Source organism: Rhipicephalus sanguineus, chromosome 8 (genome assembly GCF_013339695.2).
Source record: "Rhipicephalus sanguineus isolate Rsan-2018 chromosome 8, BIME_Rsan_1.4, whole genome shotgun sequence".
Classification (NCBI taxonomy): domain Eukaryota; kingdom Metazoa; phylum Arthropoda; class Arachnida; order Ixodida; family Ixodidae; genus Rhipicephalus; species Rhipicephalus sanguineus.
This window is the reverse complement of record NC_051183.1, coordinates 99,192,501-99,219,841: the sequence shown is the minus strand read 5'-3', so window position 1 is coordinate 99,219,841 and position 27,341 is coordinate 99,192,501. Positions and strand designations below refer to the sequence as shown.

The 27,341-nt window shown below is 46.0% G+C and overlaps 2 protein-coding genes across 2 annotated transcripts in view; both read right to left on the bottom strand.

Annotated features, from left to right (window-relative positions):
• The window catches only part of LOC119403408 (F-actin-monooxygenase MICAL3-like), a 152,537-nt gene that overhangs the window by 53,454 nt on the left and 71,742 nt on the right, over positions 1 to 27,341 (bottom strand). The window contains 1 exon segment of the mRNA XM_049418315.1: positions 23,019 to 23,138. Within this exon segment, the coding sequence (XP_049274272.1) occupies positions 23,019 to 23,138 (120 nt within the window).
• On the bottom strand, positions 19,141 to 21,202 carry LOC125759582 (uncharacterized). Its single transcript, XM_049418559.1, has one exon. The coding sequence runs from the start codon at positions 20,280 to 20,282 to the stop codon at positions 19,419 to 19,421; it is 864 nt and encodes a 287-aa protein (XP_049274516.1). The 5' UTR covers positions 20,283 to 21,202; the 3' UTR covers positions 19,141 to 19,418.

The following is a 27,341-nucleotide window of genomic DNA, read 5'->3' as shown; positions in this document are numbered from 1 at the left end:
TATTATTATTATTATTATTCTCCATACTCCGAAGTCTCAGATGAAGTGATATCCGAACACGAAAACATGCCAACATATTAAGTGTATTTTAGATGTCTGGAAGGTTTGGAGGCACAGACACATATACACACAACCACAAATACTTGAATACAAAACACCAACGTTTGTTCGTGTTACAACCTAAAAGCTTGTTGTATAACAGACGCAGGCATACTTTGCGAGGTTGCTGGCGCTGATGGAAGTGCGCTCCGTTCGACTGATGATTCTCAGCTTTGAAAATTCCCTTCGAGCGTTGAAAATGTCCTTTTAAAATCGGAGTGTATATCGGATAAATCCGAATTGTCAAAAAATTTATTGGCGAGTGTTTATCGGATTTTTTCGGATTTATCCGAAAACACGGAGCCCTCTATAGTTGTAACTATACTGTAGATGGCTTGCACTGACGTCTCTGAAACAGCCACGTTGGAGCACCAACATGGCGGGACGCGAACTTAGTGACGTCACGTTAGTGTTATCAGTACATGGCATGCTGGTTCTTTCGTTATTCGTGCACAGAGGCCCGTTACGTTCCAGCGACGTCGCCTTCACACTGAAGCAGGTTAATCGCCGCGTGATTATACTGCCTTGACGTCACCTATGGCGCCATTTTGGCGCCATGACGTCACGGGAACGTATCAATAAACCGACGTCCAGTCATCACTTCGTTCAGCCAGGATTTCTTTTTTCGGAGGGGGGGGGGGGGGGGCAGGCCTAATTGTTCGAAAGAAAGTCTTTCCATGGCAAAAAGAAAAAAAGTTCCCCGGGAATATATAAAGCTGGACAAATTTCGGAGGATGAGGGGAGGGGGCCACCCTCCCCCCCCCCCCTTGCCAATGTGCCTGCCGGATTCGTCTCCTCCTGCGCCATGCCGACAACTTTACGATTACAGTGTACTAGAATATTATTCTAGTACACTATAAATTTCGATGAAGCAATATGCCAGGTGCCCTCGTATGCTTTGCTGTCGTGCACCTTCGCTGCAAGGTGGTGGGGTGAATGCATTAGAGAGAAAAGCATTCTGTGGATGAGTGTGTTCGTATGAAAAAGATGTTTGCGGAAAAACGAACTTAGTTTTTTTTTTTTTTTGGAAAGCGTCTATTAAGAAACTCAGAAACCTTATATCTGGTGAAATATAATGGTGATTGCGAGGGCAATACGTTTACAATGTTTTACAGTGAAACCATTCCGTGGGCGAAGTTCCATGTCTGGGTGGGGTTCCACTCCCTAATAATACATATAATTATAGCAATAATAATACAGGAAACTTAGTTCCCTTTAGTGCACCGTGTATACATAGATTTAGGTGCACATTAAAGAACACTAGGTGGTTGAAATTTCCGGAGACCTCCACTAAGGCGTCCCTCATAATCATATCGTGGTTTTGAGACGTTAAACACCAACAATTGTTATACGATATTATATCCTTTAGTGCATATGCATGCCTGAGGGGTGCACCATGGTGTAGCAGAAAAGTGATAAAATGACGACCAATGCAAGCCCTTATGGTGGTACTAACACGAAAATTTTACATGCCAGTAATACTGACACGAACTTATGATTATTGAAACGGTAGATGCCTATATTCGGGTACAATTAAAGGGCTAGTGACACGAAAATTTTCAGTTTTTTGTTTTGCGTCAAATATAAGACAAAACCGTCAAGAACCTAGATGTACAGGTAAGCGTCATTGCGGCTTGAAAAAATTAGTTACATCATGTTTTTAAAGGCTAGTTTCGGTTCCTACTGTACCCTGACGTCACGACACGGCATCAGCGTCTAGTGACGTGCTTGCGTCACGTGACGTTTCTACAGCCACTCCGCGACGTGAAAGCGGCCATATATTTCGTGTTTTGGTACCTGACGCCATCACAACTAGCCGTTCTGGCGCGTGAAGTCACCAGAATTGACATTATAGCCTATAGCGTCACGCTGATGTCGATGTCAGTAGGTGCCAATATCAAAATATAATATATCTTACCAGCATTTCCTGAGTATCACACTTTCTCAGAGCCACAGGAGAGTTGCATATAGCGATGTAAAGTCAGCTTTGAAAATTGGTGTCAGTACCGCCGTAAAGGCCGAACCATATACAGCGTATTTGCCAGCGTTTTCTGACGTTGCGTCCCTCGGCGTCGTCGCATCAACGCCGTCAGAGAGGGCGGCAAACCATATGAAGAGCGTTAACTCAGCGTCGCACAGCGTAACCAGAGGGAATGAACCTGACACCTCGTAAAGCAGTGTACAGTTTCTGTCAATGGACCAACAAGATATACTCCTGATTATAGCTTTTAAGTCTCATTTGCAGTTCTGTGGTGCAAAAAAACGTGTCACAGTGCCACCGAAAAGTTTTTTTTTTATTTGACTTGTAGCGCCAGCTATTGGCATTAAGAAGAACCACAAACTTGTAATATATGGCCTCTGAGCTTGAAGCTGCCGTACATCTTTGAGGCCACGTATTCGGCCAATACACTCATTCCTGCTAAGCCTACCGATGAACTTGAGTACGGCTCTCGGAAAGAGTTCAAAGATATCACGAGCACTTTGCTGTCGAAGCTTCTAGGGAACAAGCTAAGTCAAATACAAGCATCAGTTGAGAACTTAAGGACCACACAGTGCGCGGCGACGACTTATTAGATCCGAGGCGGGCGGCAGCCATTTTGGCAGCATCGACGACGCCGTTACGTAGCGGAAGTCGCTGCCAGCCGCACGCTGATTGGTCCTTCATCCATCGAACTGCTTCCGGCGTCGACGCTGCCGCCCGTGATGTCTGGACCGTCCAGAGGTGGACGTTTCGGCCACCGTCACCGGTAGCGTCGACGTCGAGGGACGCCGGCGTACGAAACGCCGGGAAAACGCCGGCAAGAACGCTCTATATGGTTCGGCCTTAACTTCGCTTGTCTTCAGCGCCGTTTGTTCCGTTGTTGGCCCTGCACAGTTCTTCGAGTATAAAAAAAGTTCCGGCTGATCCAACGCATTGTGGGAATCGATATTTCATGCGATGCAGTCGGGAAGTAGCCGCCTATTGGTACGTGCCACAAGTGACTGCTGCAAAGGGTGTCATGATGTACGGGACAGGCAAGTCACGTTATTCATGTCATGACCGGTGAAACGTGTTCATCATAGTTATGGCCCCCTATGCTAATTTTCGTACATACCAAGCTAACCCGACGACCACGAAAGTTATAGATAGATAGATAGATAGATAGATAGATAGATAGATAGATAGATAGATAGATAGATAGATAGATAGATAGATAGATAGATAGATAGATAGATAGATAGATAGATAGATAGATAGATAGATAGATAGAAACGCTCAGAGTGCCTTCGGTAAGTGAAGAAAAGCTGAGCATTTAATATAGACCACTAACCAGGCCAAGCCGCAACCCTATAAGGTGCATAGATGGTTGTTTATGCGTAATAATAATAATAATAGAAAAAGGGCGAGGTATGGCCTAAGTGTTACATGTTAAGTAGATTGAAGAGAGAAACAAATAAACAGACCAGAAAGAAAAGAAAGGCGATAAGAAGGAACGGAACACGATTGCTCCGCGAGGCAAGGGCAATTTTCGCGTCTTGTTTTGGTCGCGGCAGCAGAGAGCCGCTTCTGGCGTCGTCGAGGAAACCGAATGGCGGATCGAATAATTCGCTAGCCGGTCTCGGTGGCTGCTGCGTGCGTTGCGTGCCGGCCAAGTATAGTGCGCTGGCGTGCTGCTGCTGCCCCCTCCCCCCCTTCCTCCCCCTCGTCCTCCATTTCGAGCAGCCCGCCTTATAGCGACGCTCCGCCTTTTTCGATGTAAGAAGAAACCACTCTGGAAAGTCGAGGGGGGAGGGGGGTGGAATATACGGGCGTTGCTGGGAGGTGGGGGTTAGAGGGTTGAGAGAAAGGGACTGGTGTTGTTGCGCTGAGTGGTTGCTGCCAAGATGGCGGCGCAGGCGCGCCCGGGAGTTGTACACGTTGTGCAAGCCAGTGGCAGCGTGCGGGGGGCTGCCTGCTTCCCCGCAATGCCCGGCATTTTTTTTTTTATTTGGAGACCACAAGCGGGCTTCACTGCCGCGCATTTGTGTGCAGTGGCGTTGCTTTCTTGTACGCGCATTCTTTATTTATTTATTAACCTATTTATTTGTTTATTTATTTACTTTTGTTCTGGATATCAAGTTTTATGCCTTAGATCAGAATCTCGCTTTATTCAGTTACAATAAATATTTAGTGCACGTTTAGGAACTTTTTAAGAACTATTACATGGAAATTAATAATTAACATGCAGAGCACAAGACTTTAAATGGAACTTCTGTTAACAAATCATGCTATTGGGCAACATAATAAAAAACACCCAAAGCACAGAAAAGTTTTGATGAAACAACCTTGCATTATATCGATGAGCTACTACTAATAAATATTTCCCCGACAATGCAATAATTAACACAAAATGACGCCAGTTAAACAGCGACAAAACATATAATGAAAACTTGGAGCTGAACCAGGAAGCGAAATATGAGGTGCTCATATCCTTAGCTGCAAATCTGGATTTTGTAAACAAGCACATGTAATAATTCAACTTTCTGGATTACTAGTGCCGCCGTTCATTCTGTGTAGTTTTGGCAATCAACGCTTAAGGACTGCTGTTTATATATAGTCGTGGGCAATATGAGATGGGACGCTGAAATTACTAGAGGCCATAGCGGCTGAACGCAAGTTGGCAAGCTCCGTTCATGACACGAAATTCTCAAGCGGAAACGCAGCTCTAGACATTCAATATATCACATTCGTATCGGCACATTGCAACTAATCATTGAATAAAGCAGAATTCGGTGTTCTACTTCTTACTGGCCATGATGGTATTTGTTATACTGGGCGTTAACGTCCAAGAGCGACACCAGCATAAGAGACGTCGTCATTTCCCTACAAACTTGGAACACCTGAGGTTCCTTAGTGCGCTCCAGTAGAGACGTACTACTTGTTACTGGAATATAGGTTTATCTCTCAGATGTAACAAACGTCATAAAATCGGTCTAGCGGTTGTTTTGAAAAACACATTTCTGCGATTCACCTGTATTTGAAAAGGCATGGCGGAATCTGAGTTAAACCCGCACCAAAAAATATTATTTGGGGTTTTAGGTCCCAAAACCACGATGTGATTATCACGGAAACCGTAGTGGAGGGCTCCGGAAATCCTGACCATCTGGTGTTCTTTGACGTGCATCGAAACATATAAGTACACGTGCCTCTAGCCTTTCAACTCAATCAAGAAGCGGCCGCCGCGTCCGGGATTCGATCCCGTGGCCTTCGGGTCCACACTAAAGCGTATCAATTCACATTTATAATGCTCTCGAATGTGGCCACGAAATATATGAATATTCTTTTTTTTTTTACCCCACAAGGCAGGAAATATGCATTAGACTGTTGGCGTCAAAGATGCAGCTCAGAGATACAGCGCAGGAATATTCGTGAAATATCGGAGGTGGTCATATTTATGGCTGGCACAAGGTCGACAAGTTACGTAATTAGCAATGCTGATAAGCGCAATTCTGAAAACCATTATGACTGCTCGGGTGCATTCGGGTTATTTTCAGCGGAACATTATACTTCTCCTCATGAATCATTGGTCTAGGTAAACGCTCAATGATCTTGTTGCAGTTACTTACCTGTTTAATTGCAACGACATTTCGCTTGGAGATAACTAAACAGCAGGCCCGTAGCCAGGAATCTTTTTCGGGGGGGGGGGGGGGGGGGGGGGAACTTGCTGAAAGCCTTGACTAATTGAGAAAAATGCCTATTTTCATTATTTATTTTCGGTAAAACACCATGTATCATGAAAATTTCGGGAGGGTGGGGGCCTTCACCTGGCTACGGGCCTGCTAAACAGTAACGCCAACTGAGACGCATGAAAGTGCTAATGAGAGCTCGGGCCTTTCACAGCTCGTAACTATGTCGTGAGGATCACACCTAGTGACGTCTTTAAATTGCTACTTTTGCTTTCATGTTTAGAACTGTTTCCCTAAAATGGCTTTTTAAACCAGGTCCTTGCTATTACGTGCAGAGATTATTCCAAGACGATAGACAGAATTAAGGATAACAAAGTTGTGAAAGGCACTTATGCAGCCAGCCTCTTTTATGAATAAACGTTTTCTATAGCGTACTTAACTGGGGGAGAGGAAAGGGGCGCTTGCCTCCCCCCCCCCTCTTTTCTGTTCTCAAAGGCAGTGTGGCAGTCAGGCTCCGCCAGTGAAGTGGTTGGGGAAGGGGTTCAAACCCCCCTCCGAAATTTTTACATTTTATATGTGGATATATATGCACATACATACAAACAACGCAAGTACATAAAACGGGGCGGGGGGGGAGTCCCCCCCTCTCCGGCAGGCACCGTCGGCAGCGCACTGGCAAACCAACAAATGTCAAACCAAGTTAACACTTTCGTGACCGAACCTATTCCCATCGATAGTACGTTATCGATGACTTCAAGATCAAGTTTTGGCACTCTCTGAGCTGTTCTGGACAGCTAACGCAGTACAAAGCATAAAATAACGTGTTTTTTATCAGTTTTGCTTGCGAGTTTGTTTTTACCACAGCGGGGAGATTTTTAAAGCTCGTTCGCAGTCGAGTAGGTGAGCGCTCGTTGTTTCAGACTTCGCGTCGACGCCGCTCGCGGGTGCTCTACAGAAACGGCGAATTTCGACGGATTCCGATTAATATGAGCGGGAATCTCTGAATGATGGTAGCACCACAGACACGGAAGACGACTTCGATTCGCCATGGCTGCAGTACGGACGGCGAAAGTGCGTCAAACCTCCCCGGAACATCAGCAGTTATCCGCCGGTAAGTTTCGTCTTCTCCTCGGGTCGTTTTATCGCTGCCGCACGTCGATCTAAACGTATCCGGTGCGTTCTAAAAATAACAGCTCTTATCTGCAAGGTGTTAACTTCATTCGGGCGGGAGCATTTGGCGCCGGCTGCAGAAAGAGCGCAGTTCTCTTCGCGAAGACGGCGCGGAGCGGACTTTGACCCAACGCTCCGGTGTGCTGCGCGGCGGCGTCTTCGCGTTGTTTTTTCCCGCAGAATTCGTCAGACAGATATGCAACCACACAGATAAGTATGCGTGGATGCATACTTTCGAAAAGCCAACATACAGTGAGAGGGACGGATCCATGGAGGGAGGTTACTGAAGAGAAGATGAGCAAGTTCGTCTCACTCCATGTGTACATGGTAATCGTTCAAGTACTGCGCTTGCATTGGTGTTAGTGTCGACGACACATATTTCGATGCCTTCGTCCACCGTCAGTGATACAGCGGAAAAGGTTCAAGGCTTCTTGAGTGTCTCTGATCTGAAGAAGACGACCGTCGCATCCCACGAGAATCTTCACCACGTGACTTCTCTATTGCAACACATGAACGATTTTTCTACGCTATCTTTTAACCCCGTCGGAACCTTTCAGTGGATGAGAAAATGGTGTAATGTGAAGGTCGGTATGGTATTCGGCAGTATATGAGCGAGAAAGAGGTCAAATGAGGGTACAATTATGGATTTTTAAGATTTGGAACAGTCTACACTGTTCATTTCAACAAATATACAGGAAAATTGAAATATATCAGAACTTCAAACTGTGCTAGAAGAGTTGAACAGAAATTTTTTCCCGAAACATGCGCAGCCAGCCTTTGTTTCACCGCGTCGAGAACCTGCATCGCGCGGTGGCATGATAGGCACTAGCGCCTATATTCTTGTATTAATGTAAATAATCTTTGTACTTACAGAGCTTATATTTCCACTATTATTCTACGAGGGCTTTGCGTTCAAAACGTATATTTCGATTTTTTAAATGTTTAACCTTTGCAGAGTAGCACTGATGTTTTTATGAATCTTTCTTTCTTTTTTATGCATTTTGTTTGTTTGATAATTTTTTTATTATATTAAAAATAAATCTGTTCTTTTGAATTAGCACTGTTGGAAAGACCAATTCTTCCTCTATCATTTGATACCCTACACTTTAGCATCAATTATATTCTGTGGCAGGAAAAAAATATTTCCTGGACTAGCCAAAAACAACAGATTTTTCCGCGGTCACGAAAGTGTTAAAATGATGAAAAGGAGTTCTGAGGAGGTTGGCTGTGCGTGTGACTGTGTTATATAAGAGCATAGGAAAACACATGGCCGTTGTCCCTGCGAAATTGCAATAGGATATGCAATTCGAAATCCACGTTTCTCTGTAAGCAAATTATGCAGTTTCTGAAAACGAGCCTTTTGTTGTCAACTTTTGCGCGCTCCTGAGCCAGAACCAAGCCAGTTTGTAGAAACAAGCGTTACACCAAGTTGTGTAGCACATTTCAGCATTTACAAGGCACAAAACTTCGCTTAAAACACAGACACAAAAAAGAGACAAGTTGACATCATATTGATTCTCTTTCGAGATTAACAGTTTCAGAGAACGTTTCTCGTGTGAGCTAGTGCTTATCTGTGTGGTGTTATGTACTACATACCGTATCCTGAGCTGGTCCATCTGGGCCACTAGCCGGTCCCGCTTCTCCACGATTTCCAGCATCTCATTGAGGATCTCCCGCTCCTTTTCAATGTCTCGAGGAGACTTCTCCGAGTCTGCAAAACACACATTAGGTGCGTGTGAGGCAAACAGCCGCATGCTGTGCTACATTCACATCCAATATTCTAGTTCGCAATGACTGACACCTGCATCCCACGGGCACCTTTGATCGTAATCGGGGACGATCCGGACCGAATTTTTTTATTGCGACCAACAGTGGTCACTGCTACATGGTCTAAACTATTCCAGGTCAAGTTGGTGCGAACGTCAGCCAAATCGTGATCTAGGATACAGATCGAAATGCGCAGATTGCGATCATTTTCAATCCCGAGTGGGCCTGACCACGATTGCAAGTGCCTGATCCGGACAGAGCCTTATGCTGATCAGCCCTGATCGTAATGAAAAGTGCCCGCGTGACACCCGTACACGACTGACGCGTGAACGCTTGTTCACGTACACGTGTGAACAATTGTTTCAAGATTATAAAGGGATAACAGAAGATTCACTCAAATTGAATGCAGCATCAGTGTGCAAGGTATGGGGCGAAGCCACACTCCAGAGACCACTGCATCCCATGGGATGTATTTTTGCCACGCAACAATAATAGTCATCTATCAAGCATGCCTTCTGCTTGCCCTAAAGTGGCCCTGCAGCATTTCTTGAACATAGCAGTCAGAAAACACTGCTGATCCATAGCCAAGGCTCCTGTAAACATGCGAGACAAATATTGTTGTGCTGCACGCAGCAGGAAACTTATGAATCCGTATCGAAGACAGCCACAAATCATTTGCTCTCCTCTCAGCATAGGTCGGCAAACTCACTCATGAGTCGACTCACTCAGACTCACTCAGACTCAGATCTAGCCGTGAATCTGAGTCTGAGTGAGTTCGGTTGAGACAAACTTTTGTGAGTCTGAGTCCGAGTGAGTCCAGTTGAGGAAAATTTTGGTGAGTCTGAGTCCGAGTGAGCCCTAAGCACCAAATATATTTCTTGAGTGAGTCTGAGTGAGCTCAAAATTTATTTGCCGACCTATGGTGATAACTGCTCAACTTCAGCATTACTGTTATCCATATGACGGCTCACGTTGATATTCTCTTCTACTCACACTTATATCAACGCACTAGCATTTATACACAAGCCCAATATTTATTGATCAGAGGCGTGCCTTATCGTGTCTTAACCCCCCCCCCCCCCTGCAAAAATTTTCAAAGAAAGTTCTTGATAAAAATATCTCATGTGAGTCATATATGTCAATAAAAATGTCCTTTCTGGATTGCAATCACTGGTGACTCGTATAGGAGGGTAAGAGACCAAAATGCGTATCGTGAGCATCGATTATGTGACGTATTGGCGTTTAAGTGCGTTGACATCCTGATTGAAAAAACTAATCATACGTTAACGGACTCATGAGTCGACTCATTCAGGCTCACTCAGACTCAGATCGAGCCGTGAGTCCGAGTCTGAGTGAGTCCGAGTGAGTAATATTTAGGTGAGTATGAGTCCGAGTGAATCCGGTCGAGCAAAATTTTAGTGAGCCTGAGTGAGTCTGACTAAGAAAAACTTTGGTGAGTCTGAGTCCGAGTGAGTCCTAAGGGCAAAATATATTCCATGAGTGAGTCTGAGTGAGCTCCACATATTTTGCCGATCTATGCCTCTCAGCAAACTATAGAGCACGCGGGAGCGAGCGGGCACGACAGGTGTTTACTTATTTCACCAATGGCGTGTAGGTATGCTATCTAGAAGGGCATGTGCCACATTGAGTATGTACAGGGATTATGAAATGTGAAATAGTGTGGCGAATAAGTTCTCCGCTATACGCGTTTGTCTTCATCGCACTCTTACCTTTGTGGCAATAAAAGATGCTGAGTCATTCTTGAATAGATCGTAGATGACACTAGTGTACCTTTAATACCAGCCAAGTTACAACTACTAGTAAATCAATGCGAACAGCGGAGTATGTCAGTGCCGCACTGTTCACGTTTCTTTACATCACGATAGTACTGCCACCACCTACGGGGTGTTGCCATATGCCGAAGCCTCGCACACCTGAAGCAGAAGTAGTGGCCCATACGGTAAAAAAATATTAGCCCTGTCGTGACACTGTTAATGCATTCCTGATTGCAAGACTTCACCTGTGAATGACAAAGGCACGAGTTTTCGACAGGGTGAACGTTACTTGCTCGATACTTCAGCATGGCAAGTTCCTTGATTTCACAAAATACTCCGCCAGCATGTTACAGTGGCTGCGCGATGGGCTAGCTAGCTCTGCACAGATGACACAATAAACACCCTTTAACCTGTGTCCTCTATTCCTAGGACACTTAGCAATACTTATCACAAGATGTATACAGGGTACTGTGGCGTGCTTACCGTCAATGGCCATGCGTTCCCGCATCTCCTGCTGAAGTTTTGACTGTTGGTCCTCTAGTTCCAGGTCCTTGACCCTGTGTGGGGAAAATGTAAAGAAGATGATGAAGCAGGATCACACCGCGCACATTACCTACACACACTGCGAAATTCCCAGCAGACAATACATAGTCACAATTACGATGTGACACCATACTTCGCACATACTCTTCAAACACTCGTTTTTTCCGCAAAGCAATAGCAAATGGAATGCGCTGCCTTCAAATGCTTTTCCAAATGTAGCTTTCCTGACTTCGAAAAACATACGTCTCTTTTTGTGTAAACGTCACTGTTGATATTACCATAGTCTTGTCTACATTATGACAACTCATGATCTAAATTGTGTTTGCTTTACCTTTGTGTGCATAAGAGCGTTTCTACAAATTTGTGCAATTTTTTTTTTTACATATGCATATTTAATCTTATTTGTTAGTCTAAGCTTGCCTTCAAGTAGTAATGCTTACTATAACCTGTTGTGTAACTTGTTCAGTTTTGTTCACTATGTTCCTTTTTTTTGCCCCTCCTGCTTGGTCTTCAGACTACAATATGTACTAAAAAAAATTTACCCACAGACGAAAGTGTAAAGCATGGTGTCACAAAATGTAAAAGTCATGACATCAGTCTTGGCATGGAAAGGGAAGTGGCGTCCAGTAACAAATGCGAGTTTGCCGACGCCATCAGCAAAACCTGGCCAGACATCAGGGGTTTTCTTGTAATTAAGAAGCTTCAACAAGTCTACTGTAGAATGCCGTTAAAGAACAATATTTTCTTACCATTTATGTTAGCGTTTTTTCGGTGCGAGCTACTGGCACTAGGAGGATCACTGAACCGATCAGAAATTGTATACGAGATTAAAGCTTCACGTTCTGTTGCTGGCTTGCCATATAATTACGCACATTCGCCTTGATTCTGAAACTTAATGCTTCAACAGTGTACGTTGCTCCGTAAGATTGGAAGACACTAAGATTCTTTTCACACATGCTGATCAAGTAGCACGAGAAGTTGTTGAAGCCTTTCACATCGGTCATAACAAGGACACGTGTGTTAGCCTAGTGGCAGTGACTTCATAGAACTGTGAGATAGTTTTCCTGAGACAGTCTTTTGCCCACTCATCCTGCTGTTAGCTGTTCACCTGACAAGCACAATCTACAAATTATCATGCATAAGACATTTTTTCCAATAAACCTTTCAGCTGCGAGTAAGTGCTCGTGCTGTTTTCTTGTTCCGTCCTTGTCTGTTTGCGCTTTATGTTAAAATGAACATTGCATGTGCACATTGTAGGGACTTGATACGGAACATCATGGCGATGGCGGAAGCATGCCTGGAGTGTCCATATAATTGCTATCGCAATAAAAATTACTGCATGAAATACCTTATCAGCAGCTCTTGCTCCTCCCTGGATAACTTGTTCTTTTGCCGCATCAACCGAAACAGCACTTGCGTCAGGTCCTTCTCTTCTGCCTGAAGATCTGTAATGGCCGAGAACATGAGCACCTAGCACAAAATGCCAACACGTTATACCACTGACTGACAGTCTTCCACAGTGGGCATCGTCGTTGCGATGGCTAAGGCTGCCAGAAAGTCTAATGCATGTAAATATACATTGCAGAGTCATATCTCATTCACAAGTTCAATACACTCAAACCAACAGGTAGAAATGTTGAAAAGTAGAAACGTTTGAAAAGAAGCTCCTGTATCTGTTTGCTATTGTAGGACCAACTAGGACCAGTAGTACTTAAGGCTTCTCTCTATTGAATTATTTTTCTTTTTTTGTATGCTTTCTTTTATCCTACCTGTTTCTCTCCCCCCCACCCTTTATTACGACACCTCTTTACTTATAACTTCTTACCTCGCCTGTTTTCGCATTGTTCTTACTTACATGTTTATTTGCATACCCAGTTAGACCTGAATATAACAAGCGTTCAATATTAAGAAATTCTCTATATAATGAGTATTTCACTTTTTACAACTTCATGTCCTAGAACAACCACGTATATTGAACTTCAATGTAACGAAGTGGGTTTACGCATGATTTCAATACAACAAAGTTTCAGTGTTGCCTCAAAGAAAGAGCGAGGCAACAAATTGAGACTTCTGCTTGGCCAGTGCTCATATGGTGGAGTTGCACGCGGTTTTGCGAATGCTTGTCCTATAGTACCACAGTGCATTGGACCCTCATTTCCTTCAGGTTCAAGCCTGATGTTTGGTCGCTGTGAAGGAGACTTCTTCGTCGGGCACAGCATCAAGCCGCGGTTGCCAGATCTCAGGTTCAAGAGAATTGATTCTCTTGCATTATTGAAATTATTTTTTTGTACTGTCTGTGTCATTAAAACATTCTGTTTTATTCATTCCTTTCCCAGTGTATTCCTTCTTACATTGAAAAGCTGTGCTCAAGTAATTACTCAGCTTACATCACTTCTTAACATCACTTCTTAACATTACTTCTTAACATTACATTACAGTGTGTGCCATTCTCCTCGCCATATAAGATTCCCCCTCACCCCCTCCCCACCACACCTTCTCTTAAAATAAATATTCCGTATCAATTCAGCCACAGTTCCTGCTTTTGGGGATACCCTCTATCACAGATTGGCAGTACCTACCTGCCCGAAAGTCTTGTCTCCAGGACCGCATTTTTATTTTTTTTTTCCGCGGTCCTGTGAAAAAATGTATTATACCCTGTTACACGGACAGCTTAAACCTCGGTTAGTGTAACTGTGGTTACGCGTAACCGCGGTTCGCTTATGTTACACGGTATGCGAAACCGCGGTTATGCCGTTAACCGCGGTTGTACGAAACCGAGCTTGGCGGCCTCGGTTTGGCGGCTAACCGAGAAAATGGCGGCCTCCATGGAGGATGTGTGTACGCCGCGAGCGTTCGTGAAAAACGAATTGGACTGCACGAACCACAGAAAGCCTGATTAGGCTTTGGGAAAACAATTAGCGTCATCTGCGAAGCACCTCAAGGAATGCGAAAGTGGACGCGGCAATAACAGCCGAGTTGAACGCCGGACTGCCGGCCAGACGCAGAGCCATTCACGCCAAAGCAAGTCTGCTTTAACCGAGGTCGCTTGTGCGCCGTGTACATCGGCGAACTGTGGTTGGCGCTAACCGTGGTTTCAACGCGGTTAACCGTGGTTGGTCGTAACTGCGGTTAACTTGCCTGTGTAACAAGGGTATTAACGGTTCTACTGCATATGGCAGCATTATAGTGATGTCGTGTTTGTGCTTGTGGTTGTACCACAGGGACCAGCTATGCCCTGGAAGCACTCGAGAGCTTGCAGCAAAGCATAAGCCTTTCATGCAACAATGGCTTGGTAAGAACCCTGCCAACAACATTTCTTTTCAGGAATACAGGTAAGGTGCCAGGTGGAGGTCCAAACTTGAATATGAAAGACCACAGTGCAAAAGATGTAGCAAAGCGGAAAGGACTTAGAACGCAATGCTCATCCTGTATTCTACGTGTAGTGGGGGAGAGGAAAAAGAAACGTTCGGGCGCCTGTTGCTGTGTGCGTCGTCTGCGTTCATGTTGACCAGCGCTACCTCAACTGTGCAAGTTGTCAGTGTTTCACAACAAACTGTCATACGACAACAGCAGCAACCTCCACCAGGTGTCGTATGACGATTATTTGTGAAACACTGACAACTCACACAGTCAAGGTAGTGCCAGTCGAACATGAACGCAGATCACATGCACAGCAACAGATGCCAGAGTGTTTTCTTCTTCCTCCTCGTCACTACATATTGTCACGTGGCTGCGACGGTGATGAAGACTCCAGAAGTCAGAAATACAGATCTTTATTGGGTGAACATGTGCCCAGAAAATGGAAGGTCAAAGTACAAGCAATTCAAGCTGTACACTGATAGCGGCAAGAACAGTGTCAGCCGTCGAGTAATTTGATCATCAGTGGAACACGTTGTCTTTATACATCAGTCATCGAACCTTCCAGCGTCGTTGCTGGTGCTCGCGTAAGCTCTCGACTAAACGCGTCCTGTGCGTAATCTTAACAGAATGACCTCAAACAATCGTGAAGCTTCCCAAACAATGCAGTGCGGTCTGCACCGAGCATTGATAAACTTTTGTGAGTGAAATCCGAATACATCAAAATAAAACAATATACGCACATGGCAATATGTTCCTTCCGCTTTGTATACATTTTTTTGTGCTGTTTCTTTTCATAATTCATGCGTACCAACTTGCCCAACTTTCCGTCCCTTTCACAAAGTCTTAAACGTCGAAGCACTCACCTTCATCATCATCCTCTTCGCCACGGAGGGCTCGCTCCACGAGGACGCCCCGATGCTCCAGGGAGCGCAGACTCACTTCGATCTCCTCGAGTCGCCGCTGGAGCTCCTGGGCCGTCCGCTGCCGCTTCCGCTCCTGCTGACGCTGAACCCGCAGCGTCAGCCGCTCAAGCTTGCGTGGATCGATGGCCTGCATTTGACAAGGTGCGCGCGCATGACTGATGACGAACCATTGCAAAGGGCTTCAATGACCGCACCGTATGCCAACAAACGAATGAAACCAAGAGACAAGGAACACATAGGGGACACTATTTGTAGTCTTGCTTTCCGCACTGAAGGAATACTCTTCTGCTAATGCATAACTAGCATGACAGCAAACCTGCAGTATTAGAGCCAATAAAAGGTAATGCTTGCAAAAAAAAAAAGACATCTCACGGTAAACAGGTCGACTGCTTCTCGCAAGTGGTGGTATTTTTTAAAATGCCCAATCACTTCTACGTCGACTCAACAAGAAAACCGTGCGTCCATCTGTCACATAAGACGAATCACTGCAAAAAAAATTTTACAAACGAAATAAATTTTTCTTGGCGGCTCTGGGTTTCAAACCTAGGGTTTCACACTTGGAAGTGGAGTATCTTACCTACACACTCGCAGAACGTGAATATATCTGAGCCATACGAATGTGATTTACAGGCAGTACAATACAAATGTAAAAGGAGAACGCTTTCCATGAAGGCTCTGCTGAAATACTTCATGGTGGTGGATTAAAAGCCCTCTCTAGAACAAGACGTAAAAGCCGACATGGAGGGCTGGGCACATTGAGAAAATTCAGACTTTGGGAAGATTTAACGCCAAACGTGCGTTTTCGTGGTCGCGGGATGCGCCTTTCATAGGGTCATTCGAGACGCTGACAAACGCTAGAAAGCAGATGGAAGATGCTGTGCTTACGCTGCTCGACAACATTGTTCAGCGAAGGCCACAGTTGTGAAGTTTCCTACAATAAAAACTACGCTTACGCATCATGCAGACAACTACCAAAAGAGATTTTGCACGGAGTTTCTTTTTAGTGGCACAAGCCCCGAGTGACAAGCTTTGCTATCTTCCAGACCGCCCCGTCTAGCGCCAGCACGAGTTGTCCGAAAACCCTGATCAAAATAAAACCATATATAAAGGGAGGGAATGGGTTAAGCTAAGGATTGTTTATATGATAGATTGGACACTAGGATATGTCACAACTAAAATTGGAGTCATATAATTAGTATAAATTAGTCTAAACAGCAATTATATCTTAAAAACCCATCAGATAGGGCTCTTTGTGGCATCTTATGGATAAGATCCCAACCACGCACTTCTTTCCATGAGGCTTTGGCAGCATGCGAAACATGAACGCCGAAAGCATATACTATAGAAGGGATGAAACCAGTCCAAGCGCTACTTCCAGACCCCTAAGTCATGCATTAGGGTCGGTTTAGGTTAATTTCTGGCTTTGCTATGTTCTCCACAAATACACATAAATGTAATTCATACTTAAGATGCGTTAGCTGAGAGTCACTGCTTGTTGTGCAAGGCTGTGTGCCTTAACCTTCTGTCCCACTTTCATGCAAAACAAAATGATGCAGTTCTCCTGCGCCATGACTGCTTCCCACATGCTAAAAATAACCAGTTAGCATTGTCACATGTTTTTCACTGCTGTAGCAGAGTGTAGCGCAGTTTTGGTATGTCATCTGATCCTACCTTGGCTTTTTTGTCACAGGTCCCACCAGCCTCAGCAACTCCGTCGAGGTCCCGGTCATCGGAGTCTGCAAAACCGTCTTCTTCGCCTACGAGTACAGAAAAGAACAAACGAGCAAATGCAGACATAAATGCTGCTGCCTTTCAGTTACATTCAGGCCATAAAAAACATGCAGCCCGAAAGCAATGTTACAAATGATGTGAGGTCTGCTTGTTCTCCAAGCTACCGAATTGCATGTTGAAAGCACGGTGATGTGAGAAAACTCGAGCAATACTGTGAGAAGAAAATGTTCACAATATTCTTGCCCACTTTGTTGCACTTTCGTTTCGGCTGGTGCAGCACATGTAAAAGTCACTACTGGAGGCCAGCCACGTCATCATCATTGTAATCATCATTCAGAAAGTACCGTACACTGTATACACAGTTCTGGTGTAAATAATGTATCAGTGATCAAAGCACTATATTCACGAAAAGAAACATGTTAATTTAGGAATGATTAAGTAATCAACATGCTTTCATTTTAACCATTTCCCAGCTTGTGTGACATATCTTTTGGCTAGCACAGTTAGATCAGAGTCCACTAGCAATTCTGAGTAATTTTAAGAACGAAGTTTTTTGCTATGATGTTTCCATATTTCATTTCACAACGTGAGTTTAGTACACAAATGGCAAGATCAACAGACTTGGACAGTGCAAACAGTCACTTAGGCTGGCTATTCTAGTTCTGCTACGCATACGACAGTGGCAAAAACTCGAAAATTTTTTTCAAGGCACATGAAGTTTATAGACATGCCTAACATAAACGATGATCAAAACTGGTAAAAAAACTAACCTGTTGCTCTTGGTGCTGTCATGATGCCAAACTCGATGCTCCTGCTCTTGGCCGGCAGCTGCATCGGCTGCGACTTGAGGTTGTCCAGGCTGATGTGCTTTTCATCTCCTCGCGGACAACGGGCCGAGGTTGGTGTGAGTGCTGCCTGGAAGCCGATGAGACAGCGGCAGCTCCTTTGGGAGCCGCGGGTTCAGGAGAGGCGTTGACCCTCTCCGTCGAGCAAGGCGCACTGTCAGACTTTGCCGCCGGTACCTTCTTCGGAGATGAGGACTTCTCGGGCCGCGGCGTCTTGGACAGCCGCAACCTCGAAAAGCTTTTCGTCCTCTCGTTCTCGGCGACATCCTTGGCTGCCTTCTCGCGGTTGTAGCTCTCCTTCTTCTCCTTCGTCGTTGCAGCCGAACTGTCACCTCCGCTGTTGCTTCGGTTGAAGCCCAAGAAAGACAGAAGGTTTCTCCTAGTCGTCGATGCGGCTGGAGACGGTGCAGTCTTCCGGTCATCATCCTCGTTCCTGGCAAACAGGCGTCGCTTGGGCTTTGGTGGCTTGGGCTTCCAAACGTCGGCCCGAATTTGGTAAGGATCCATGAGAGTTATGCCGCCCACAACCACGTCGTCAATCCCATCGAGGTCGTCTGTGGACCTAGCCGGTGATGCAACTGGTGTGGCGGAGTCATTGCCGTTGTCGTCCAGGCCCCCTCCAAATTCGTCATCTTCAAACTGCGCCAGTCTGTGCTGAGCTGTGCTGAAACTTCGCAGCGATGACCTGTCGTCTAGTGCGTTGAACGTCTCATCCTCTTGATCTAGGAGGTCTGTAAGTGTAATCTCGTCGAAGGCCGGTGTGCGCGCATATTTTTTCCGGTAACTGCATGGGCTCAGACCTAGCTCCTCATCACTTTTTAGCCTAGCACGTTCACGGGCTTCGCGCCTTGCTCGTTCCCGTTCGGGGTCGGTGGCCGCGTGCAGCGCTGAAAGGTAACCGGGACGCGAGGTGGGAGGTGTTCCGAAAGTCTCTGTCGGTGTGTTGGCCTCTGGTGGCGTCCTGAACTCGTCAAAGTCACCAGCTAGACTGAGACTGTCAAAGTAAGGCAGGTTCTGTATGTCTTCGTGCACGCTCTTGCGAGCCAGTTCTCTTCGGCTCATCAGCATGGCCGTCACCGGGTCCGCACAAGGACGCAGCGGCGTTGATGTCGACACGGGGAAGCTCTCCGGAAATTGGTTAGGCCTAACACGAATCCGCGGATCCGCACTTTTTACAGGTCTCTCAATCTTGACAGGCACTGAACGTGCTACGGGAGGCTGAGCATTCTGTACCGCCTGCCCCATTCCCCCAACTGTGGTAAGCCCGCAGTCAGAGTCCAGTTCTTCGCAGGATCCGCGGCTGCTGGGGGATGAAGAGCGAATCGAGGGGAAGTCCAGTCTCTGCAAGTTGATGTTGAGAGACCTGAGGTAGATGACGTCGCCCGATGGTACCTGGGGCTCACCGCTTCCAGTGCCGGTGCCTTCGCTCGAACGGCTACGAACTTTTTCCACGAACGAGCCGCCGTAACCTTGATACCTGGGTGGTTCTCGAATGGGCGAGTGGCCTTTGTTCTGTCTAGATACTTCTGCAGCGGCTGGATCGACTTGTAAACTGGTCTTCACATCGTGGCACCAGTGACTACAGTTAAGGCAGTGTCAAGGGGTTGAGAAGGCTCTGTGAGACGCTCATTCAGGGCTTCCTGGCTTGTTTTAAGGTGATCGATATTCACAGCCTCTACGGCTTCCTCTGCATTTTCTTTGTTGCCAGACGACACTCTCTTTCTCCTGCGCCTGCGCGTGACGTTCCTGTCATCGAAACTAAACTCTGCCTTGAGGTCTTCGACGAAGGACAGCGACTCTTTGTCACCGCCTTCCCTGGCCCATTCGGAGACGGTGAAGTCGTCTCCGTCGCTCTGCTGGCCCACGGGAGTCGCTGCGGTGGCTGCGACTCCCAGTGCCTCCTGGACCTCTTTCATAGTTTCTAAAAGTGTCATCTTTGACACTGAGGGCTCAGATTTGTTGTGCTGCAGTCCTCTCCTGCTGAGATCAGATGCTGTGAGATCGTCTTCATCACTCATGCTCGCGATAGGGGCATGCAGTAGCTCCCTAGGAATGGGATGCGGGATAGGAGATGGTACTACGGGGTCCTCGAGGGTGGCAAGCTTGTCGGCGTCACTCGGAAATACCTCCTGGTCACTGATGGATGCCGAACACGTCGTGTCCTCGTCGGTGACGTCACTTTGTGGCGACAGAATGTCTGGCGTTGCACCCTTTTGCACTGGTAGTTCTTCTTTGTTCAAATCAAGGGCGAGTTTTGTTCTGTCAGCTACCTTCTCACTACCTGCTTTACTTCTTGTACTTGCTTCTTGTTCATCTGCTCCTACATCATGCATTTCTGTAGGACTTTGAGGTTTTGTTGTAGCAAAATGAAAGACATCTAAGCTCTCTTCATTGAGGGAGGTGACGGGGTGCACCAACTCCATATTGTCAATGGTACATCCTCCCTTGCCTTCCAGGAATTGAGCGACGTGGACTCCAGGTGTCACATGATCAAGTAAAGATCCCGTCGGGGATGCGTCTCCATCGTCTGCATGGAGCACCTTGCGGTGAACAACTGTCGCTTCTTCGATGGTGTCTGTAGTCGACGTCTCTGACGAGTCCGGGCGGTCAGAGAGGGCAGTCGTAGAGACTTGGAGAAATGCCCCTTCCGACAGCTCTGGTTCTCCAGAGGCTGTCCTCGAAACGTCCTTGTGACCTAGAGACACGCATTCTTTTGTTCCTTCGAGGGGTGTCCTAGCGACATCGGGTGAGTGTTCCCTCAGTACGAGAGGCCCGTGCTCTTCGGAGCTGGAATCGTCTGCACCCGATGACTTTCCATCCCCCCTGCTGGACTCCGAGCGATGAGACGAGGAGGCGACCGAAGAACTTGCTTCGCTTTCTCGACCAGAAAGTTTTTCGAATCTGACTGCAGACGACTCGGAGAGATGTCACCATCCGATTCGAATGTGGCCTCGAACTCTTTTTCGGGAGTCGGCAACGCCGAGCTTCCGCTAGAGCCACCACGATCCACTAGGAGGTCGTAGCCTAATTTGCCTTCCTCGGGCGAGCGGTCTGCCCTCGAAGATGTTGCGCTGGACGGAGCCGTGCCCGTCGCAGCACTTACATCGGAGACATCTGTGAGAGAAGGTGACTCCAGGTTTTCCACGATGGCGGGAACTGCCTCTCCAGCAGCATGAACGGGCTCCGAGAACTTGTCCACGTTGGACGAAGAGGACAAACCTGAAGAGACGCTGGCATTTGCCAAGCTTTCAGCTGACCTCGTCAGCGCCGAAGATTTCTGTACGGAGAGTTGATCGCTGGACGTCTGGTTGTCGCTTGACCGTGGACTTACTGGCGTCGTCTGCTCATCACTGAGTCGGCCCTCAGAAGCGGCATCTGCACCCAAGTGTGAGGCTTCGTCGATGACTTCGCCTGCATCGGGTTCCAAGGCATCATCGTCCATGTGACCCAAAGCAGCCCGCACTTCTTTGGGACCCCAGTCGAGCTCGGTGTCCTGATCGCCCGGCGTGGTGTCGATGACGATAACGGGAATCTCGTGTTTTGGAGGCGGGGGCTCTTCCTCAGACTCGGATGATACGTCGGAAGAACTCATCGTAATGCCTTCTTCATCCGATATGTATTCATCATCTGATCCTTGAAAGATGAAATAAATGAGAACACATTATATCAAGAGGTAGCAAAAACATTGGTAAAAACAAAGATATCGCTGAAAATGTAGAGAATATCTTATAAAAATACGCCTAAAATTTGTGAACTACGATAGAAGGGACACGACAAGTTCTTAACTTGCAGTATGTTGGATCTTTGCTTCAGCCATGAGGTTACTAACTCGCAGTTTTGCAAAAATAAGTTACAACACATGACTTAAGTGTAGTTGCATTATTTTTCTCTGCTGAGATAGATGAAGCACAATTACACTTTTAGAAGGCAAAAATGCATTCCATCTATGGTAAATAACAGAGCTAGGATCATTTTAAACTTTATCATTTTTTAATTTTTATTTTTCAGCCCACTGTCACGAAAAAACTGTGTCATTACATGAAACCACAGCAGCGAGTCTCGTGAGAATATTGCTGTGGCCCCTGCAGTCTTACTCACAGGGAAATGAAACTCTTTCAAGCAACTCAGTTATCCTAAATTCTGAGCAAAAACGGCGTAATTATTTTTCACTACCAAAGTTGCCAACATGTATCTCTTCCTCTGCCAGATTAAACTGGCTCTTGCTTCTACAGAGCTAACACACTTGTCTATGAAACATTGGAGCAGTGCGCTTTGGAATGCTAGACCACGAGTCACGTCTGGACCTTTGCATCTGGACATGACGCACTGTTTGCGATAGCTCATATTTGAGCATGCATCATTAGTGGCCATGTATACTCACATGTGGGCTACCTGTGTAGTATGTTTTGTCTGGTTTGGTCTCATGGGGTTTAATGTCCCAAAGCGACTCCGGCTATGAGAGAAGCCGTAGTGGAAGGCTCACGGATGATTTCACCAAGCTGTGGTTTTTTTAAAGCACGCTGACATCTCACAGTACACGGGCCTCTAGCATTCTGCCTCCATTGAAATGCGATCACCGCGGCCAGGATTGAGCCCACGTCTTTCGAGTAAGCATCCGAACACCGTAACCACTAAGCCGCCACAGCAGCCATCCCGTGCCCGTGTAGCACAAAACACACTGCTCCAGAGTTGTAGACAAGCATGTTGCCTCATATATACATGATTATACTTTCCATTCATGGGCGTCGCCAACTTGGGGTGATAAAGAAATGTTTTGCTGGCTTTCTATGTCGTAATATGAAATTATCATGGTCATGAAACGTTTCATGTACCAACCCAACCGTTTTCATGCATTCGAGTTGACTGTAGGACTGTTTTTTTTTTATATGGATACAAAGCTGCAATGTTATCAGCCCAAGATGGCGGCACTTGAATGCATTTGGAAAAATGTCTACAGTGTGCTACCATCTAGATGCAGCATAACAAAGTGCCGAGACAAATGAGGTTATCCATGGCATTGCTAGAAAATTAACAGTACTGTTAATGAGCTGAGCTTGTTCATGGTCATTTTTGCCAGAAGCGTGTACACAAAACCAGCACGGAAGGGGTTTAAGAGAGCACAAGTTTTGGTGGCACAATCTACTGAAACAATAACTCACCAGTGGAACTCTTATGTTCGCCTGCTCCCTTGTCCATGTTGAGAATGGGAACCGGTACTGAGACCACATTGTCTTTACCGTTCTCGCACACTTGGGCTGATGCTGCCCTTCCGTGTTCATCTGTTGAAAAGAAAAGCAGCAAATATATTTCCGTCAGCACTCATAAAAAAAAAGCAAACTGTTGCAACACAAGATGATACTACTGTCTAAATCGAAACTAAAATGTACTCTGAGAACGATTAGGGCGAGGTCGTCGGCCACCCTGCTTTATCACACACAGTGCCATTGTGTTGTGTGGTTATCACAGACCTGCTCTGAAAAAATAGTTTCGTCGTTCTGGCAATGCACATCAACTCCAGAAACTCAAGTGGTCTGCTTTATTCTCCAGCTGTGTGTCTCCTATCCCAATGTGATAATGTAGCGGCCTGCTAATGAGTGTGAATTCTCGCTCTTAACGTAGCTTGCCTTGTCGCGACATGCCACTGCTTCTCGGTACACCGTGTGCAAAGAAAGCGAATAGCAGAAAGTGCTAGGGCTGATGTGTCCTGCTGGAATGATCAAAGTGTCTACGTTTCTTTCTTGAGCGCATCGCACGTTGACAATCTAGGCCTGGAACTGCACCTTAAAACTAAATCTGACACTACATCTGAGTAGACTGGAACGTTGAAGTCCTGATGCCAAATGCTGCTTATAAACGTGGTATGAGTAAAATAGCGCACACTTAGACAAGGATGGAGCAAGCAAGCCAACACAAGCGTTCCGTCCCTGTCTTTGTGTTTTGTGCCGACAAGCCCAAGCTGCTCTTCCATACACGCGGCATTGGAATATAAAATGAGGTGATGTCAGTGCTGCCATCTAAAAAAGACTATTAGAACACAATATGAAATAATGGCAACAGCTTCTGCATGACGACTTCGTCATGGTATCCCATCTGAACGCCTGTCATCTCTGAAAGCTGTGGGGCGGATATTAAAGTCAGGCTACACTAGCTGCACCAGTATAGCAAGGCTAGAGAAAAAGTTTTCCAAGCAAGTACTACAAAATATTAAAGTAGTTTTGTAACTGCAGTGTGCCTGTGCATGCATGGATGTGTAAGGACCAGGCGAAAATTACAAAAAAAGAGCTGATCCAATTCTGGGATTTTACGTGCCAGGACCATAACTTCATTACGAGGCATGCTGGCATCCCTATTGAAAATCGTGGGTTGGTGGATGCTGGAATTCTTGGTGGACAAGGTGGAAACAATAGTGGATGTGGTGGAAACTGTGGTGGTCATAATGGCTGATGATGGCGAGAGTGGAAAAAATGGTGGCAGATGGTGGTGGTGGTGGCGAGCTTCTTTTGGTGTTAAGTCGAAAATGCTGGCTGATCGTGGCGAGAGTGGAAAAATGGTGGCAGATGGTGGTGGTGGTGGCGAGCTTTTTTTTGGTGTTGAGTGGAAAATGCTGGCTGATGGTGGCGAGCAAAACATGTTTCGGTGGATGGCTTGGTGAACAAGCTGGATGACGGTGGCAGGATGGAACTGCACGTGACATTATGTGAAATCACTGTCACTTCTAATGTCTTGCTGTTCAATGTGTAGAAAAATATGTTTACAGTTCAAAGAAGCCAACGCCGATCATTAAGCTTTCCAGCACACTTTTTTTTTTATTCATGCGGCGTAACCGCCTCAAGATTTGTGGAGCACAGCAGCCGTGAATGTTTACATTTTACGCACGTACTTATCAGGTTTACATCCGCGATGTGCTGCTCCATTGTGATGTTTACAAGTCTAGAAGTGTCGGTGTGAACAGCGACAGTATCTGTGTTACATCGGCGCGCAGTTGCCGAGAAGTAAATGAGCCCTTCCAGCGGGTAGACCAGAAAACAGCTGCCGCTTGATACCGTCACGCTAGAAACGCAACTCTGGCAATTCTTGCACACTCACTTACCTCAGCGGCACTTTAAGGTAACAGTGAAAATGCGTGCGAAGCTAAAATGCACAAACTTTTACCTTCGGCCTGTGTCGAGATAAGCCCGACCAAGTATCACTTCCACCATCATATTCTACCACCATGATTGCCACCAAAGGTTAGGCATAGCTTACCGACCGAGTCCGTCTACGTGTTATCGGCACTTCTGGGTTTCAGGATACACGATTCCGATGAGTACGAATGACTTACAGCACAGCTGTGGCATCGGCTAACCTAAATGAAGCATTTTTTTCTTGTGTACGGTGTCCGCACAAGAAGCGATCAGCATAGATGCGACGCGCTTCCAGCAAACGCCTCCGCTCACCAACCGCCGCCGGTCGCACTCGCCGGCGCTTCTCTGACACGTATGCGAGAACATAGACTTGTCAATTCGAACGCCTTACTGAACCAATATGATGGCATATTTTTCCCGCGCACTGCACTTGCGTTTGGCCGAGCTGTTCTGCAGTTGTAGCTAATGATACAGCGTCAGATCAGTGCACTGGCACGGCTGCGCTGTAGGTTGCGCGAAAAAAGCATCACAATATTCAATTAACCGTACGCGCGTATTTATCGAATGAGATTTGAGTCGACATAAAGCCTCTGCACATGTCGCCCTTTGGAAAAAGCGAGAAACGGCAATTAAACTTAGCTGTAACATTCGGTTCACTATACCCGCTCCTCGGTCCACTTGACACTTTTTTTGGAGTTACGTTGTGAATTCTACAAGGAAGTTAGCGCTGTTGCCATTATCGACGTGCCATTCGTTACCGGCAGCAGTTTGTTCGCGTTTAATAACTATGCAAATTTTAGTAGGATGTGAAGATCGCGTCTGTGTCCAGTATGAGACATACAAAGCTGAAGCCAAACGGTGTATTCGTATGTTGACTAGTCATTTTGCAGAACTCAAAGCAACTGTCAGCGTGGCGTAGTGGTAAAGTACTCGGCTCGAGATCCGAAGGTCGCACGTTCGACTCCTGGTTGCGGCAGTTTTTTTTTTTTTTGCATACGGCTTTTTTTTTTTCGTTTTTTGTACTAATGCTTTCTACATCGCCTTCTATACAATTATTTATGTGTAACAGCTAATCACGATGGTCCCGACGCTGTAGAGCCGTTTTACGCTCCGCTATTCCCAGCATCCATCATACGCCAGCATCCAGCATACACCATATTCCACCATCTTCCAGCACCATAATCCACGATAATGGTGGATGGTGGAATCCACCATCCCACATGGTGGATAAATTTTCAATAGGGATGTTTGGGGAATCCACATTAATTTTGAATACTCGGGTTTTGAAAGGAACACACACCTCGATGCAAGTACACGAGTACTGAGAATTCTGAGCAAGCTACTCTGAAAATATGCTGTACAATTGTAACATGGCTGTGCATTTGTTTACATTTAGGCATATGAAAAAAACAACAGCGCAGGAGTGTAATTAAATGTGGCAGCATTTGTACGCTCAACAAACTTCATAAGTGCACAAAAGCATAGAGAAGAAAGAGAGAAGAGGAAAAGAAGAAATAGAAGAGAAGTGGGAGAAGCAGCAATATTCCAGAGGATGTCATTGCAGTCCATGTCAGCAAACAATGTACAGTACAGTGGATTGGTGGTGTGTACAACCACCATCCCTCCATCATGCGTGTTAGCAAAGAAACCCTGCCATCCTTGTGTATCCCATGTCCCTGCTTTTCTCTTGCAGCATTCTAAGCATAAGCCTGCAGAAAGCGTGTCGCACGAGTCGCTCTTAATAGCAAACGGCTTGTCTTGGTGCCTTCAACAAGCCTTTCGACAGACACTAGATTTACAGCAGACCTGAAGAATTAAAAATTTTTTTTTGGTCACATGCCAGACCCCTTTCCACATGTGAGAAGACTGGCTCCTGCCAGCCATACACAGAGCTTAAATTTAAAATCAGGGGTGGGGGGTGGAAGGGAGGGGTGTTCAGGGAACCCAGGAGCTTCCATCAAATCTTAGGGGTGGGGAGGGGGGGCTCGTTGTGTGGTGGTCACCAATACATGCAAATTATATACCCCTCCTTCTCACAACACATACATACGAGCTGTCCACTTGGGTTGGGGGGGCCCCTTTGAACAAAGGGCCACTTTCCACTTTCAACGCTGTGTGTACAGTCTTTCTACGGTCCCTCTATGTCCTTCTATTTTCATTACATCTATTTTACTTCAACTTTTCTCTATGTTTTCTCTCAGTGTGCATCTTACTCGTGACTATTAGGAACAGTCTGAGTGTCCACTGGAAAATGAAACAGTAACAATGCCCACAGCTCTTCACATCCTTCTTCCCTTCATACAATAAACCACTACTACTATTACTACAACTACAACTAGTTTGACACAGCACACGTTG

What these genes read in the sequence shown, in the direction of transcription:
- LOC125759582 (XM_049418559.1), bottom strand. Translation starts at nt 20,282, where the DNA reads ATGGAGTTGGTGCACCCCGTCACCTCCCTCAATGAAGAGAGCTTAGAT.